Raw genomic sequence first — 17,348 nt, 5'->3', positions numbered from 1 at the left:
TAATGCATGGGGAGAGTCACAATAAACATAAATGAAATATATATAGTTGTGTTAGATGGTAAGAAAAAACATAGAAGGGAGATAAAAACAGTACTGTGTTTGGAGCACCACCATTTAAACTAGGGTAGTCAGGGAAAGCCTCACTGAGGAGATAACACTGAACGGTAGAGGTGTAGATAGTGAGGATGCCAAGGGCTGCTAGAGTCAAGCAGCTGAGCAAAGTGGGAGAACAGAGTTAAAGATGGGCAATCAGGGGAAATACAGCAGGCTTTGTAGGAGCCTGTTGACTGTTGTAATGATTTAGACTTTGAAAGAAATAATCAACCATTTTGTGGATTTTGAATGAGGTGACATGGTTTTAAAGGATAATTCTGGTTGTTATGTGGGACAAGGCAGGGAAGCATCATTTGGAAACTTACTGAAGAATTTATGTGATTTAATGTAAAGGGAGGAAAGATTTTTAGTATAAACTCCCTGTCTTTTGAATATGACAAAAAATAATATATGATACTTAATATCTTAATAGTACTAATATGAATTGTGTGCTTTGATTTCTTTCTTTCTCTCTCTCTCTCTCCTTTCTTTTCAGATGGACGCCAAGAGCGGGTTATGTTTGATAAAATTACTTCTCGAATCCAGAAACTTTGCTATGGACTCAATATGGACTTTGTTGATCCTGTGAGTAAATACGGTTTGCTTCATGTATTTCTTTTTACTTTTACCTGTTGCCTTCCACTCACTTGGTAATATATTTTATTTGGTATTCTGACTATGTCCTTGGGTGTAACATATTAGTTGTTCTATTAAACTTTTTCCCTAAATTTTTGTTCTTTCTAATTATATTTTTCCCCCAGCTAACTATAAGAGTGAGAAAAGAGGAAAATATGATTGCAACATTTCATACTAGAGACTCCTTTGTGTAAATTTTTTTATTCATTAATGGAAACCACCTGTAGTAAATCTTGCTTTTGTATTATGGACACTTACAACGTGTTTTTGAAATGTACTATTTGTTATCTGTTAAATCCGTAAGTTATATGAAGTAGAGTTCATGGACAGCATTTAAATTAAGGAGAGTAAATCTGTTGTTGCCAAGTTCTGCTTTTCTCCTCTGTCCTGTAACTCTCGTATCCTTATCCATTAGTTGACTGCTGTCAACTGTGGTCTCTTAAGTCTTCAATCGTAAAGTGCCCTCCTGGTCTTCCCTAGTCTTTAAGCTCTTCAAGTGCCTCTTATGCATGGCTTCTAAAATGATCTTCTTAAGAACTCTTTTTCCAAACCTATCCATTTTGCCCACTTAATTTAGGTGATAATAGCTGTACTGCTGTAGCGCATGTGCTGGTCTCCATCTTAACTACATAGTATGGAAATCAGAAGGATGGACTCTATCTTAATGTGATCACATCAATGCTGGAAAGTTTTTAATTAAAACTTAATATATACTCAATTGACCAAAATGCTTAAAAGAAAACAATTTGATAAAACTTGAAGATATGTTTATTATAATTTATTTCTCTTACACTTGGGATTCTATACAATAAATTGAAAGAATGGTTTGCATTGGAATGAACCTTGGTTGAAAGATCATCCTATTTCACTTTACTTTTTTTTTTTTTAAGATTTATTTATTTATGCATACAAGATCTGGGGTACAGGCCAGAGGAGGTGCAGGGGGTAGTGAGAAGATTCACCAGAGACAGAGTAGGGAGCAGAACAAGCAGATGTACTGAAACACATTGCTGAGGGGAGCAGCAGGAGAGATAGGAGAGGTCTGCCATGCCTTGTAGGTCATGTCCCTACCAGGAATTGAACTCATGTTGCAGTGGCTGTGGACATCTTCACAGCGCTGTACTTTAATATGTTGCACCACCAGGGAGGGCCTCATTTTACTTGTTTTATAGGTTAGAAAGTTCTAAAGTGAAAACGGAGCAATTTTCACATGTTAGGTGACATGTAAGGAGAGGAATTTAGGCTTCTTGCCTCCTAGATGTTTTATTTCCTCTTGTAATAATACATTTTAGAGTATAAGGATGGTAACAGACTCAAGCTTCCTGGGGTAGATGTATCAATAGTTGAAAAAGTCTGTATCCTATATGATTATGCTCAGTTGGGGCACAGAATTTTTTATCCTGAGTCTGGCTACTTGTCATGTTAACACCAGAAACTGTTGAGAATACCTCATTGCTGTTTTATGAAGCATAATTGATTAGCTAGATCTGAGAAGAAAACGATCAGAGCAATTTGGGCTTAGGTATAATGTAATTAGAAGAGATTGTGAGTGCTTATATATAACTTTTTTGAGAAGCATGCATTTATTTTCTGTTGGGTTCTGTTTTCTTACACATATATTCACAGCTTAGAATTTGTTTTTCTAAATGTATAGTGATAACATGTATTGTGTGCTTTAGAGTAGGAAATCTTGTGCAATGTGGTCTTTAAACTGCAGTGAATTTGTACAACCATTATGGAAAACTGTTTGGAGGTTCCTTAAACTGCTAAACATGGAGCTTCCATATGACCCAGCAATCCCACTCCTAGGTATCTACCCAAAAGACACAAAAACACTGATTCAAAAAGATACTGCACCCCCATGTTTATTGCTCCATTATTTGCAATTGGAAAGTCAGGGAAACAACCCAAATGCCTAAAAGCGGATGGCGGGATTAAAAAGACATGGTACATATACACAATGGAATATTGCTCAGCAACCAAAAATAAAATAAACATATGCCTTTTGCAGCAACATGGATGGAACTGGAAAAGATCATGCTTAGTGAAATAAGCCAGAAAGAAAAGGAAAAATACTGAATGGTTTCACTAATAGCAGGAGTATAACAGGCGAGGAAATTAATAATAATAATAATAATAATAATAATAATATTCCAGAGACATTTTATGGAGGTGGAGTGGAGAATGAGATCAAAAACAGTGGGGGGAGGGAAATGTACTGGACTTTGATGATGGCACATGGGTGATTTGGTGATGGGAAGCCCCAGGGGATTACAACTGAGATGGAAAAATAAACTATTGAAAAGAAAAAAAAAATGCAGTGAATTTGAGAGGGATTTAGAGCCAGAAGACTGACATGGCAACCTTGGACAAGTTCTAGTAACTTTACCTTAGGGTCTTCATATAATATGTAATAACAATAATAACCTAAGGCAATTATGAATTGTCAGAGAAGATTATAAAATTTGGGACTCTGTAATTTGTGAACTGCTAAAGAAAGAATAGTCATTAAATTATTTGATAACTCAACCCCAACTCTAATTTATATCTTCATCTCCTTTAATTGGAATGATTAAAGCTGATTCTTTTGTTTTCCTACACTTTTCCTTTGGTAGAATTGGGGGAGAGTAGATAAGATTGTTGCTCAAACTCTGATCACATAGGGGGATTATAAATAAAAGATGGGAGAATACTTATGGAATCATTGGTCTCTTTTCAGTGATATCCCTCCTGTGAGACTTTTTAACTTTATAAAAGCTCTACTTAGTTTTTTTTTTTTTTAAGTGAATCCCCTTTTCACATAGGTAGCATGTCTTTATTTTCTGGCTGCACTGTTGGTTCATGAATTTTTATTAAGTTTCCCATAGCTCACTGTTTTGAAAGATGATTTTTCAGAAAGCAAGTTGACCTTTATTTTGATATAAATTTAATTATTTTTTTTGTTGTTGTTTTAAGGAAGTTGTTGGTTCTTGGGAAAGCTTAAGTAATTGTTGGTTTTGTATTTTAGGCTCAGATCACCATGAAAGTAATCCAGGGCTTATACAGTGGGGTGACCACTGTGGAACTAGATACTTTGGCTGCAGAAACAGCTGCGACCTTGACTACTAAGCATCCTGACTATGCCATCCTGGCAGCAAGGATTGCTGTCTCTAACTTGCACAAAGAAACAAAGAAAGTGTTCAGTGGTGAGTCTAGATGAAAAAGTTAGAAACAATTTAGTATTCTCAGAAAATGTATAAGGGTACTAGAAAGAAACCTTGAATGTAAAAAAAAAAGTTACATCTTGTTTTTAAAAGGCAAAATGTACAAGTTAGTGGTAGAGAGGGGAATAGAAATTCCTTTCTCCATGCTGTTGACCTGCATGAAAGGGTCAACGGATCCTTTTCTTTATCCTTTTGTTCTCTTTTTTTTTTTGAAGCCCATGATTAGGCAGTTGGTGGTGGTGTGGTTGGAAAAATGAATATTGACAGTTCTGGATGAAACAAAATGTTATTCTTTTGTCACTGTCATCAAACACTTCATTCCATCACTCCTATTTTATAGTTCAGGTAATGGAGGTAATAAAAGGTAAAATATTTTTTTTGGTATATAAAAGGTGTTGTGTAAAAAGTCAACAAGTATAAGTTAATAGGTATGCTGAGATTAGAAATGTGATGGCTCACAATTCTAGATTTATTATTTTCAAATATTATACATTCTCTTGGATGGATTTATTGGAAAGATACCAGTTCTCCCAAAATTGATCTGCAGATTCAAGTTGCTCCTAATTAAAACATTAGCATTATGTGTGTTTATTATATCTGTGACTTTTATGTGTAAATGCAGAGAACCCTATTATTATTCTGTTGTCTTTAAGAGGAGTAAAGTGAGAGGGCTTGACTCAAAGTGCATCTGTAGAGGTGAAATGCTTGGATCATAGAATCTGAATTTTAAGTTGAGGTTCTATCCTTCTAGGGAAAAAAACTCCCTGAGGTTAAAATTTATTTTCATTCGGTGATTCTTTTTTTTTTTTTTTTTTTATAAAATGACCTTTTTTTTTTGAAGATTTATTTATTTTGTACATACAGAACTGGGGTACAGGCCAGAGGCTCAGGGGCTGCACCAGAGACAGAGTGGGGAGTAGAACAGGCAGATTGATGAAGTACACTGCTGAGGGGAGCGTTGGGTGGGCCAGGAGAGGTCTGCCACACCATGTGGTCATCTCCCGGGCAGGCGGGAACCGAACTCATGCGGAAGTGGCGTTAGCTTCTCAGTGCTGTGCTTTAACCTGCTGCGCCACCAGGGAGGGCCCATTCGGTGATTCTTAATAGGGTTGGGTATCAGAATCTTTTTCATACTTGGTGAGTCTTTGGCCGCTAACTGAAGATTATTTCCTTGTATGTTTACCCATCACTTTCTCTGCTAGGTACTGAAGTGGATTAGGAGGGAAAAGGGTTGAGAATTGCTGTTTTAAACTATTTCTTGAATACTGAAGTAGCTATAAGTGATTATGACTTCTTAAAATCTTTTTAGATGTCATGGAAGACCTATACAATTATATAAATCCACATAATGGCAAACACTCTCCTATGGTGGCCAAGTCAACACTGGATGTCGTTTTGGCCAATAAAGATGTAGGTATAATGCTTTTCTGGTGAAAATTAATTTTTATTTTAAAGTAATATGTATTTTAAAAATTTACACAACGGAAGACAGAGGTAAAAGTAATTTTTTCTTTAAATCCTAGTTTTCTTCTCTAGAATCAGCATCTTATTTTAAAATGTATTTTCTGGAGCTATTCTATAATATGTATATGTACATATATAGTTTTTATTTAGTAATAGGTTTGTGTTTTTGTACATACATATAAGAATTATGTTAGTGATACATGTTTTCATTTTTTACTCTGCATACTTTTTTTCTCTACTGTTAGATATGGATTTCTATTTTGTAGTAATACTGCTTAGCCTTTCTCTTCATATTTAATCATATGTTAATATTAACTGAGGACTCAGGGTTGAAAGATAATAGATCTTGTGGAACCAAGTCTGATCATCTTAGTTATGGATTCTTTTTCACTTTTATTAGCGCCTGAATTCTGCCATTATTTATGACCGAGATTTCTCTTATAATTACTTTGGCTTTAAGGTAAGTAATGAGTTGTTTTTTTAAAAGCCTGTGCTTTTTTTTTTTTTTTTTAACATTTATTTTATTTATTTATACATACAGGAGCTGGGGTGTAGACCAGAAGGAGAGGGTGAGAGAATTCACCAGAGGCAGAATGGGGAACAGAATAGATTGACTGAAATATACTGTTGACAAGAGCAGCAGAGACAGGAGAGGTTTGTGTGCCATGTGGATCAGCTCCCTGGAGGCCTAGGTTTGAACTGGTGCAGTGACTGCTGATAACTTCATAGTACTGAGACATAACCTCTTCTGCCTCCAGGGGCCCCAAGTAATGAGTTTTAAATAAGTGGAATTCCTTCTAAATTTAAGAAGTATAGATTTTATGTTTTAATGATGAAAATACAAAGGCAGTATGTTTGTTAGCAGTTGGGCTGGACCTGGGGAATTAATGCAGCTAGAATGGTGGCAGTTATTTGAGTTGAGGAAAGGTAGTTTACCTATTTGCAATTTTCAGGTATTTCAAATACTGCTTCTGGATTACCTGATGAGAGAGGCAGACATTTTGCCAGAATTCTTCCACTGTTTATGCAATAATCCTTACTATGTGTCTTGTGCTTTTTTAGATACTTTTGCATTAATAAACAGTATGTATTGAAAACCTGAATGCTGGTATCAGATCACCTGCTCTGTTTCTTATTAGAAAGTTACTTAACCTCTCTGTGCTTAGTTTCCTCATCTTTAATATGGGTTTAGTTATAACATTTCAGCAACATTCTGTTCAGGATTAAATGAATATGTGTTGGTTAGATTAGTGCCTAACCTATTAAAAAAGTACCTTATAAGTGTTAACTTTTATGATGATGAATGCCACAACTTCTGCATGCAATGTTATACACATTAATTTAAAGCCTCCTTTTTCTACAAATTTTCATGGTGTCTTTTCTAAAGTCAAGCAGCCTGTTGATTATATTCCATATCGAAACTAGTAAGAATAAACGTGCTATTCTTTTCATTCAAAATGACATAAAAACAGATGGTTTAAATTGTTTGCATTAATGTTATGGCCTCTGTCTTTAAAAACTGCTCTGGAAGTTTTTTGGTTACTTTGCTTTTTCTAGACTCTGGAGCGATCCTATTTGTTGAAGATCAATGGAAAAGGTTAGAAATTAATGTTTTTTTTATTATTATTTAGAGCTTTGAGCTGTTTGTCTTAACATTTTTATTTAAACTCTAAATATCATGTTTAATTTTAGGTTTAGTTTATAAATTAATGTACTGCTTTATTGGTATAAACCTTTTAAGTTTTTCTTTTCTTTCTTTTGACTGAATTATATGTCTCAGCCTACTTTTTCTGATTATTTTCCATCATGTGAAACCATTTTTGTCTTTAGTGGCTGAAAGACCACAACATATGTTGATGAGGGTATCTGTGGGAATTCACAAAGACGATATCGATGCTGCTATTGAGACATACAACCTTCTTTCTGAGAAGTGGTTTACCCATGCCTCTCCTACTCTCTTCAATGCTGGTACGAACCGCCCCCAACTTTCAAGGTATGTGTCATTATAGTAACTTTTAATGTTCTGAAATGGTGTCACTAAACTTCAACTTGAAGAAAGTAGGCCGTTCTTCACATAAAAATTAAGAAACCTTTAATCACCCCTACTCTGACCAAATGAATTTGCATTCTGAAAGATTTCTTCCTGCATTGTGGTAAATGAATTGGAGGCAAATGCTGATAATTATCAAAAATGGATTGTGGTGGTGAAGATTGCAATATACTGAAAACCATTAATTTTATACCTTAAATGAGAAAGTGTATGTATATGAATTTTATCTCAATACAGTTGTTTAAAAGGAAATTAGATACTGAAAACTAGTTAGGGAATTTCACAGTAGTTTGTAGAAGAGATTGTAGTTATTTGAATCAGGAAGAAGAAAGTAATGGTTGAAAGAAACAGACAGGTTCAAGAGATAATTAGGGAGCAAAATTAATAGAATTTGGCTGTGTTTTGGGTCAATGATGGCTTCTGAGTTTTATGAACAGAGTCTTTGAGCATACTGTAATATTGTAAAATAAAATGGACAATAACAAATTGGTTTATACCAGAAATTCAAGAATATACTAACATCAACAGTATATTAATATAATTCATTGTACTAACATTTTGTGCCATTTAATACCTTTTCATACTGTATTTTCCTCAAGACCCTCTACAAGAGGGAGTGTTCTTGATTTTTGTCCACTAAAAATGATGTTGAACTTTGGGCCTCCAGAGCTGTGAGAGTTAATTTCTGTTTTAAGCTAACAAGTTGGTGGTGATTTATGATTTATTAGGGCAGCCATAGGACACTAATATAAATAGCAAGACCATTTTGAGGAAAAAGCCCTACCTTATTTTAAAACTACTATAAAGGTATATATTTTTTACTTTTAGCTTTAAGATGAGAGTGTATGTATACACACACACACACACACACACGTCATTTTATTTAGCAGATAAATTGGAAATAATACATATGTCCATCAGTAAGCAAATTAACAAATATATTGGCATATTCATATAATGGAGTGTCTCACAGTAGAGAAAATAAACCAGGGCTATGTGTATAATAAGTAGGAAGGAAACTTACACAATATTGAGTTAAAAGCAAGTTGCAGAATAATAAATAGGCAGCTAGAAAGTTTAAAGGATCAAATTTTTGGTGATGTATCATGGAATTAGTTGACCATTGGATATATTTATTTTTTCATGAATATTTGATTTTCCTTGCCTTGCTTGTAGGTTGAAAGACTGATGTATGCTTAAAAATTTGTATGTGAGATGGCACATGGGTGACTTGGTGATGGGAAATCCACAGGGATTACAATTGAGATGAAAAAAAAAAGTACAAAATGATGTAAAAATAAACTACTATATTATTAAAAAAAATTTGTATGTGAAAATGACACAGTTGTGGTCTGGTGAACATGTAAACTAATACCTTAGACTGATTTATAAGACTTTTTAAGACTTAGCGTATAGGGTCAGCAAAGGTGATTTTTAAAATAATATAAAAAATATGTTGATATTTTATTGTGTCCTATCCAATAAACGTTTTTTCTTAGAACGCCTACCAATTTTTATTTATCAAACTTCACTGCCTGGATTATGTAGTGGTTTTTGTGTCTATTTTGTTTCATATTCTTGCTGAGTTCTGTCTTTTTTCCCTTGGTAGCTGTTTCCTTCTCAGTATGAAAGATGATAGCATTGAAGGTATTTATGACACTCTAAAGCAGTGTGCGCTGATTTCCAAATCTGCTGGGGGAATTGGTGTCGCTGTGAGTTGCATTCGAGCTACTGGCAGCTACATTGCTGGGGTAAGCTTCAGCTGTTTGGCTTTTAAAGTCACTGGGTTTATGGTTGGGAAGTATATATGCTGGAGCTTGGGAGATCTGGGACTCTGCCAATCATTTGCTCATTGTGTTCCTTGGACTGAATCATTTCAACATTCTGGCTTCATTTTTACCTGTATTCTCAGAGATTTTGATTAGATGATCTCTAGGATCCTTATTAGCTCAGATTTTGGATTTATTTTGGTTATAATAACAGCTATCATTTATTGATTGCTTGCTATGTACTACATTATTAAAGTTGTATATGAAGTACTCATTTAATCCATACCACAACCTTATGAGATAGGCACCATTGCAGACTTATGAGTCTTAAAAGATAAATTACTTCTAGAGATCAGTCACTTAATATGTGATAGTGCCTAGGTTGAAGCTTTAAGCATTGGTACTTTATGATATAAATTCCAACCTTTTGGTAGGTGCTTCACTATTATTTAGGAATCAAGATAGTAATTTTGCGTAAAACCTAGATATAAAACCTATTTCTACTTCTTACCAGTAGTGTGGCATAGCACAAATTATTTTACATCTCTGAGATTGTTTTCTTATCTGTAATGTGAAGAAAAACTTTTAACTGTATAGAGTCCAGAGGAAATTATACCAAAAATGTAGTGTTTCAAGATGCTGTGACATATACAGTATTTTTATACACTAGTAGGATGAGCCTTGCTCACTTATTTTTCTAAATTTTTTAAGACTTGCATTTTTATACACTAGTAGGATGAGCCTTGCTCACTTATTTTTCTAAATTTTTTAAGACTTGCATTTTTATACACTAGTAGGATGAGCCTTGCTCACTTATTTTTCTAAATTTTTTAAGACTTGCCTTGGGCTTAGAAGATTGCTGTTACTTTGTTTATAGTAAATTTTTGTGACACTTTTAATTGTGTTGACCTAATATTTTGGAGCACAGAAGCATAGTATAAAAGTGTATACTGTTGTACCAAGAGAGAGCTATAGTTTTCTCCAGGTGATAAGGGTGCAAGGCCTGTTTTTAAAGTTTATGAGGTATTTACTAATCTTAGGCATCTATATTTTCTTATGTTCATTCTAGAATCCATTTAATCCTGAGAATCTCCATGTAGCTTCTTTATTGTCATGGTTTATCTGTTGCATGTGATTCTTATTATAACTTACCTTGATCTTTTGGGAAAAAGACATTATAGTGTTTTTACTTTACCCAAAGTATATATAATGATCTTTTGAAAGTGTAGAGTTAAATTTAGCTACCCTGATTTTGAATTCTTTTGACTTGAAATTGTTATATTAATATCTCATTGTATATTTGAGATGCAGTGAAACAACTGTGCATAATTATAATTTATTTAAAACAATTTTATATTGGGCATTATGTCTTGAAAGCAGAAAGAGGTAGAGATGGAGAGCAGATAAAACTTTATAGATTGGGGGAGAGTAATGGTTCATTTTATTCTTTTCCTTGCTGATTCCCCTTCATCTCCAGATGTCTTTATTCTTGGTCTCTCTTTCAGACTAATGGCAATTCCAATGGCCTTGTACCAATGCTGAGAGTATATAACAATACAGCTCGCTACGTGGATCAAGGTGGAAATAAGGTATGTTCTGTATTTGAAAGTACTATAAAAATTTTCAAATTCTGAAAAGTACTTTATCTGTTTATAAGAAGATGTTCATTATTATGTTTTTATTTGACTGTCTCCCCCTTCCTCTCTTTTAAAATCAACTTAATGAGTTATACTTTCAAATACATATGCTTTAAGTGTATAGTTTAGTGGGTTTGACAAATATATAGTTGTATAATCACCACACCAATCCAGATATATAGAACTTTTCTGTTATCCCCAAGTGTTTTTTTTTTCATTTACATTAATCATCCTTATCACCAGTATTTTAGCGAAGACTCCTGGCAACTGATGTAGCTAAATTTTTTTATTTGACAGTTATCACCAAAGTTGTGGTAAATAAACTTGAAAGGGGGTTAAAAAAATTGCTTATTTTATAGAGGGAAAAGAGGACTAGGTTGTTTACCCAGTGTTATTGGCAGGATAGTTTACAACTTCTGCCTGTCTCTTAGTATACTAATCACCTCTTAATTTATGAATTTCCATATGATTAACTTAAAAAAAAAACAAACAACAAATCTGTGGGAACGTTGATAAGACATACCACCTTTTTGACCTTTAATAAGAGCACATATTATTGTCATAAGTTAACGCAGTTTCCTTTGGACTTGAGTATAAAGTGAGCTGACTAGCTAACAGAATAAATGAGGCAATATATGCTAGTTCACTTGTTATTTTCAACAAGTTATTTTTCTAACATGCTTTTCTGGGGTCAATTGGCTATTTTCACTTCTAGGATTTTAAGGAAAATACTAGTTTTATGTTTATATAGTACTTGCATCTGTATCATTTAATTCATTAATTATTGTCAAGATCAAAAGAGATACTCTAAAAGTGCTTTGGAAAATCTGGAGTTTTTGTTTCATTCTGGTTTCTTTGCCATAAGCGACCTGGGGCATTTGCTATTTACTTGGAGCCTTGGCATTTAGACATCTTTGAGTTCCTTGATTTAAAGAAGAACACAGGAAAAGAAGAGCAACGTGCCAGAGACCTTTTCTTCGCCCTTTGGATTCCAGATCTCTTCATGAAACGAGTGGAAACTAATCAGGTCAGAGATTGGTACCATTGGTGGTAGTGACTCAATTCATGTAAACTTTCTTTTTTGTCATCTTAAGTCATTTTGAAGAGGAAAACACTTAAGAGTCTTGTTATGGAAGGCATTCTTCTCAAGAGATGCCATTCCTCCTGCCTTCTTGGATTTTTATTTTCTAAAATAGGTGCTCTGACCCAACTGCTTAAAAAGTCTTGTACAGGTAGCACTAGGTGTTTGACCCTGAGCCTAAAACAGTTCTTTCTATGGCAAATTGCTAAGAATCAGTGAAGCCACCTCATCCCTTGCAGTGTTCCCAGTGCATTGTGTATAGGCTGAAGTTTCTAATGGGTGGTGCTGTTCTTGCCTTTGTAGGACTGGTCTTTGATGTGTCCAAATGAGTGTCCTGGTCTGGATGAAGTTTGGGGAGAGGAATTTGAGAAGCTATATGAAAGGTATAAAAAAATATGAAAGTGGTGTTTTAGCCATATGTTTCTCTTTGTTTTGAGGGACCCAAAGTTCAGAGCTGTATCAGTTACTAGCAAGTTCTGGGAGTCTTTAGGAGCAACTAGAAGAGAGTATGGTATTCATTTTATTTTGGCCAGGCTTGCTTCCTGAACCTCCAGCAAAATTTTAGCATTAACTTCTTTTTTTAACATTTTGGGACATGTAAATGGATTTTTTTTAATTGATCCTTTTGAAAGTTAAAGCTAAAAGCAAGATTTTTTTTGTTATATATATAAAATGCATTTGATATAATGTTATATTCTAGCCTGCACATAGGAATCAACTGCAAGTAGTATACACCTGTTAATAGTTCATTAAATACTGGTACAAGAATAGGGTATTTGACTACTTTAGGTTCTGTTCCTTTTATTATGAAAGATATTATTGATTAAGTGAAGTTGGGTGCATTTGAAAGGGTTTGTAGCCTCCTGATTTTTTCCCTGTGGCTTTAAGCAGCATAAAATGAATTTAATACTCCTTTTTTTCCCTTAGCAAAACTTAATAAACATTTCAGAGTTGTCATAATTTCTTTTTTAGTGTCTTTAGTTGTTTGCCATAAAGATTTTCTAAAGGAATAATAAAATAATATTAGTTTTGCCTTTCAGTTATGAGAAACAGGGTCGTGTCCGTAAAGTTGTAAAAGCTCAGCAGCTCTGGTATGCGATCATTGAGTCTCAGACAGAAACAGGCACACCATACATGCTCTACAAAGATTCCTGTAATCGGAAAAGCAACCAGCAGAACCTGGGAACAATCAAATGCAGCAACCTGTGCACGGAAGTAGTAGAGTATACCAGCAAGGATGAGGTAGGTAGAAAAGCCTCTGCCTACAGTATTGAGAGAAAAATATTAGGGAGTTGTTATGTTTGAATCCCTCACTTGATTTCACTATGTATTTGTATGTATATATGTTCACTGTAAACAGAAGGGTAGTTATATAGAGATGATAAGGAAAAGATTATAAGAAGAGTAACTCCTTGAATATCTTTCAATCTATACCACGACAAGAAAACATTGTCAACTTTTCCTTATACAAACATTGCTGTAAAAGTGTTGAGGACCTCCCTGGTGACTCAAGAGAGCCACTGCAGCACGAGTTCAATCCTCACCCAGGACACTGACCCACGTGGCACAGCAGACCTCTCCTTTGTCCCTTGCTGCTCTCTTCTGCAGAGCATTTCAGTAGATCTGCCTGTTTGGGTTCCCACTCTTGTCTTTGGTGAATCCTCTAAATCTTCCTCACACCTCTGGCCTACACCCCAGTTTTTGTATGTATAAATAAATCTTTAAAAAAAATATTTACTTGAGAAAAATAGCAGTAAAGAGTTATGGTGATTTAGAGCAAGCACAGAAATGTGTGAGTATGCTCATTGAAAGTATATAGCACAAAGAGTACTATCAATGAATGGTGAGAAAAGATGCCAGTCTTGGATCTGTTAGTGATTCACAGAAAGACCATACTAGAAATGGGACATAGACTTTTTTTTTTAAGTTTATAGAAAATCTTTGTTTTTGACTGGGGGAAAGTACAGTTTTGAAAGCTGGTGTGTCATAGAGGTAGAGGTAAGAAACCCCTTTTTTGTTTTTTTCTGAGAAGGATAGTTCTTGCTTTTGGTTATAGGGTATCTTGCTAGGAGATGAAATTAGAGTTTGCTGTTAGGATATTATTGCAGTAGTTAGATGCCAAGATACTTGGACATTGGATATAACTAGAAATGAAGCAGAAGAATCAGATTCTAAATTCCAGGATCTAAATCATGGCACATGAAAATTCAGGAAGAAAATGAAAGTGAATTAAGCATACTGCTAAGGTTGTAGTTTAATTAGATTTAAAAAATTGAACTCCAGCTATGCGTAAGACACTACACTAAGCACTACTAAGAGTTTTGGGAATATAAATGAATATGGCTGAGCTCTAGCCCTCTAGAAACTTACAACTTAGCTGGAGGAAAATGACAGACTCAGGTAACTCTTATGAGAGATAGATTATATTATATAAACTAGAGTGACCATTTCCAAAACAAAAATCAGATTAAACAATTTTTTTTAATTGAAGTAATATTGGTTTACATGTAAAACAAAAATCAGATCCTCTGCACAATACTCCTCTTTGCTTCTTTCAACCCCATTCAGAATTCTTTCCTTTTCTTTACTTGAGATATAAAAAGCAGACCACAAAATTCATTTTTCTAAAGTACATATTATTCAGTTTTCTTCAGTATATTGACAAGGATATGCAACTGTCTTTACCTTCAAATTCTACAACATTTTCATCACCCCGGAAAAAAACCTTGGACCCGCTAGCAGTCATTATCTGTTCTCTTTCCCCTTCCTCTAGCAAGTGCTAGTTTATTTCCAGTCTGGATTTGCTTGTTGTGGGTATTTCATATCAATGAAGTGCTACAATATTTTCCCTTTTGTGTCAGATTTCTTTCACTTAGCATATTTCCAAGGCTCATTCATGTTGTACTCCATTAACTTCCCTCTAGTATTCTTATAGTGCCCTGTAACATCCTACTCAAATGGGATCACCTCATCTACTATTACTCTCCTCCTTGCTCATTGTATTTTACCTTTACTGATATCCTTGAGCTTGAACATGTCACACATACTACTGCCTCAGAATTTTTGCTGTTTACTTTGAATGTTAAAATACTCTTACCCAGAGAGCCCCATGATTTACTTTCCAACCTCTTCCCCAGTTCTTTGTTAATATGTGAGGTTCTTAGTGAGGTCTTCCTTGACAATTCCATGTAAAATTACCCCTTCCATCTTTATCTCTAGAACTCCCTCTTCTTTTTCTGCCTTTTTTTCCCTTCCAACTATTAGTTACACTTAGTGTGATCCAAATTATGGTTTAAAAATGGGTTCTTTAACTTTGTGTTATTGAGTTGAGTGGATGTGAAGGGCATGAAGGAATTCAGATGAGAAGTTGAGAGCTGGGGTTGGAATAGTCATAATCAAAATGAAAGGAAAAAGTATTCAAAAGTATTCATCCAGTATTATTAAGTATTACTGTATGCTAGATGTGCTGCTAGTATAAAAATGTAAGTATAAATAATAGTGAAAATAGCTTACCATGTACTATAATGTAGTGGGAGATCACGTGAAAATGTTTTTTAGATTTCACAAACTTGTATACTCTACTGTTAAGTTTTGTTAGAATCTCAATGAAGGCATGTTATTTGGAAGGACTGTCTTTATTGATGAAAATATTTTGTGACTGGTAACTGTTGAGTACAACTGAGAAGACAAATTTAAAATTTTCTGTTAATTAATTAAACAGCTACACATGGCTGATGGCTTCTGTATCTACTGAGACAGCTGTACATTAAAACTGTGTGAATGTCTGGCCCTCTCTGGTGGCGCAGCGGGTTAAAGCACAGCACTGAGAAGCTAGGGCCACTTCAGTATGAGTTCGATCCCTGCCCTCCAGGTCATCCTGGAGGTGACCACAAGGCGGGGCAGACCTCTTCTGACCGGCCCGCTGTTTTCCTCAGCAGTGTACTTGGACGATCTGCCTGTTCTGCTCCCCACTCTGTCTGGGGTGAATCCTCTTACCCTCCGCATCTCTGGCCTGTACCCCAGTTCTATATGAATAAATCTTAAAAAAAACTGTGTGAATGTGTCTGATAATAGAACCATATACTATGGAACACAAGATTATCTTACCTATACTGGTGATATTAAACTCATGTGTTAATAGGTTTTGAGATTTAGAAATCAATCGGTGAATGATGAAAAAGGAAAAGTCAAAGATAAAATAAAAAAGAATTAATATCAGAATATTAGGGGCTTTATATAAAAGTGTTATTTGGGGAAGAAGTAAAAATTGTGTGATTCTTGACCCTTTTTCTTTGTATTCTAGGTTGCAGTTTGTAACCTGGCTTCCCTGGCCTTGAATATGTATGTCACATCAGAACACACATATGACTTTAAGAAATTGGCTGAAGTCACCAAAGTCATTGTCCGAAACTTGAATAAAATTATTGATATAAACTATTACCCTATCCCAGAGGTATGAATAGATTTCTCTGTTACTGGTACTTATTATATCTAAGGTAGAGGGTGTTTGTCATGGCCAGCCAGTTGTTTATATCCTCATGTTTGGAATAGCATGAAGAAACTGAGTATATGTGTCACTAGGTGGAGAATGGTAACTTTCTCTGTTCACTAATGTTCTGTTAAATCTTTTGGCTTATAGGCATGCTTATCAAATAAACGCCATCGCCCCATTGGAATTGGGGTACAAGGTCTGGCAGATGCTTTTATTCTGATGAGGTATCCTTTTGAGAGTCCAGAAGCCCAGTTATTGAATAAGCAAATCTTTGAGACCATTTATTATGGAGCCTTGGAAGCCAGCTGTGACCTTGCCAAGGAGCATGGTACATATGAGACCTATAAGGGCTCTCCAGTCAGCAAAGGAGTAAGTATATGGATGAAATTTCTTTTTGCATATGAGTTCTTATAGTAAACTGAATGATAGCCTCAAAAAAATTTGTTCACACTTGACTCCCTGGAATAAGTTAATATTACTTTAATTTGACTTATAAAGGGGCTTTGTGGATATAATTAAGGATTTTGACATGAGGTTATCCTGAATATTGTCTTTACATAAGACACAGAAGAAGAGTTAACATGACCATGTAGGTAGAGATGTCAGTGACACACCAAAGCCCTTGAAGCTGGAAAAGGCAAAGAACAGAATCTCCTCTAGAGCCTCTGGAGGGAGTGTGGTCTTCCCAAAATACTGATTTGGAACTTCTGGCCTCCATAAGTTAACACGTTTATAGTAACTTGTTACTATAGGCACCTAATACAGTATCTTTGTCTTCTGTAATATAGAATGATATTCAATTTTAATCTTATTTAGGAATATCATTGCTAAAATGATTTAAAAATACTGACTGTATTAGTTTTCTGTTACTAAACTTAACAAATTGAAACAACATACATTGGTGGGTCAGGGGTCCAGGCTCA

General features: G+C 34.8%; 1 protein-coding gene across 2 annotated transcripts in view; it reads left to right on the top strand.

Moving 5' to 3' along the window:
* RRM1 (ribonucleotide reductase M1) overlaps positions 1 to 17,348 on the top strand; it is a 28,550-nt gene that overhangs the window by 4,971 nt on the left and 6,231 nt on the right. The window contains exons 2-14 of one of the 2 annotated variants that reach the window (XM_004683150.2): positions 590 to 678; positions 3,737 to 3,914; positions 5,242 to 5,342; positions 5,797 to 5,856; positions 6,954 to 6,993; positions 7,227 to 7,389; positions 9,056 to 9,197; positions 10,721 to 10,804; positions 11,718 to 11,879; positions 12,237 to 12,316; positions 12,974 to 13,175; positions 16,237 to 16,386; positions 16,573 to 16,794. In XM_004683150.2, the coding sequence (XP_004683207.1) occupies positions 590 to 678; positions 3,737 to 3,914; positions 5,242 to 5,342; positions 5,797 to 5,856; positions 6,954 to 6,993; positions 7,227 to 7,389; positions 9,056 to 9,197; positions 10,721 to 10,804; positions 11,718 to 11,879; positions 12,237 to 12,316; positions 12,974 to 13,175; positions 16,237 to 16,386; positions 16,573 to 16,794 (1,673 nt within the window). Of the gene's footprint in view, positions 1 to 589; positions 679 to 3,736; positions 3,915 to 5,241; positions 5,343 to 5,796; positions 5,857 to 6,953; positions 6,994 to 7,226; positions 7,390 to 9,055; positions 9,198 to 10,720; positions 10,805 to 11,717; positions 11,880 to 12,236; positions 12,317 to 12,973; positions 13,176 to 16,236; positions 16,387 to 16,572; positions 16,795 to 17,348 lie in introns of those variants that run through there. The other variant, XM_004683151.2, reaches the window with a different exon arrangement.

The sequence above is a fragment of the Condylura cristata genome, unplaced genomic scaffold (genome assembly GCF_000260355.1).
Source record: "Condylura cristata isolate star-nosed mole 26May11 unplaced genomic scaffold, ConCri1.0 scaffold00015, whole genome shotgun sequence".
Classification (NCBI taxonomy): Eukaryota; Metazoa; Chordata; class Mammalia; order Eulipotyphla; family Talpidae; genus Condylura; species Condylura cristata.
This window is presented reverse-complemented; position numbering and strand designations above follow the sequence as displayed.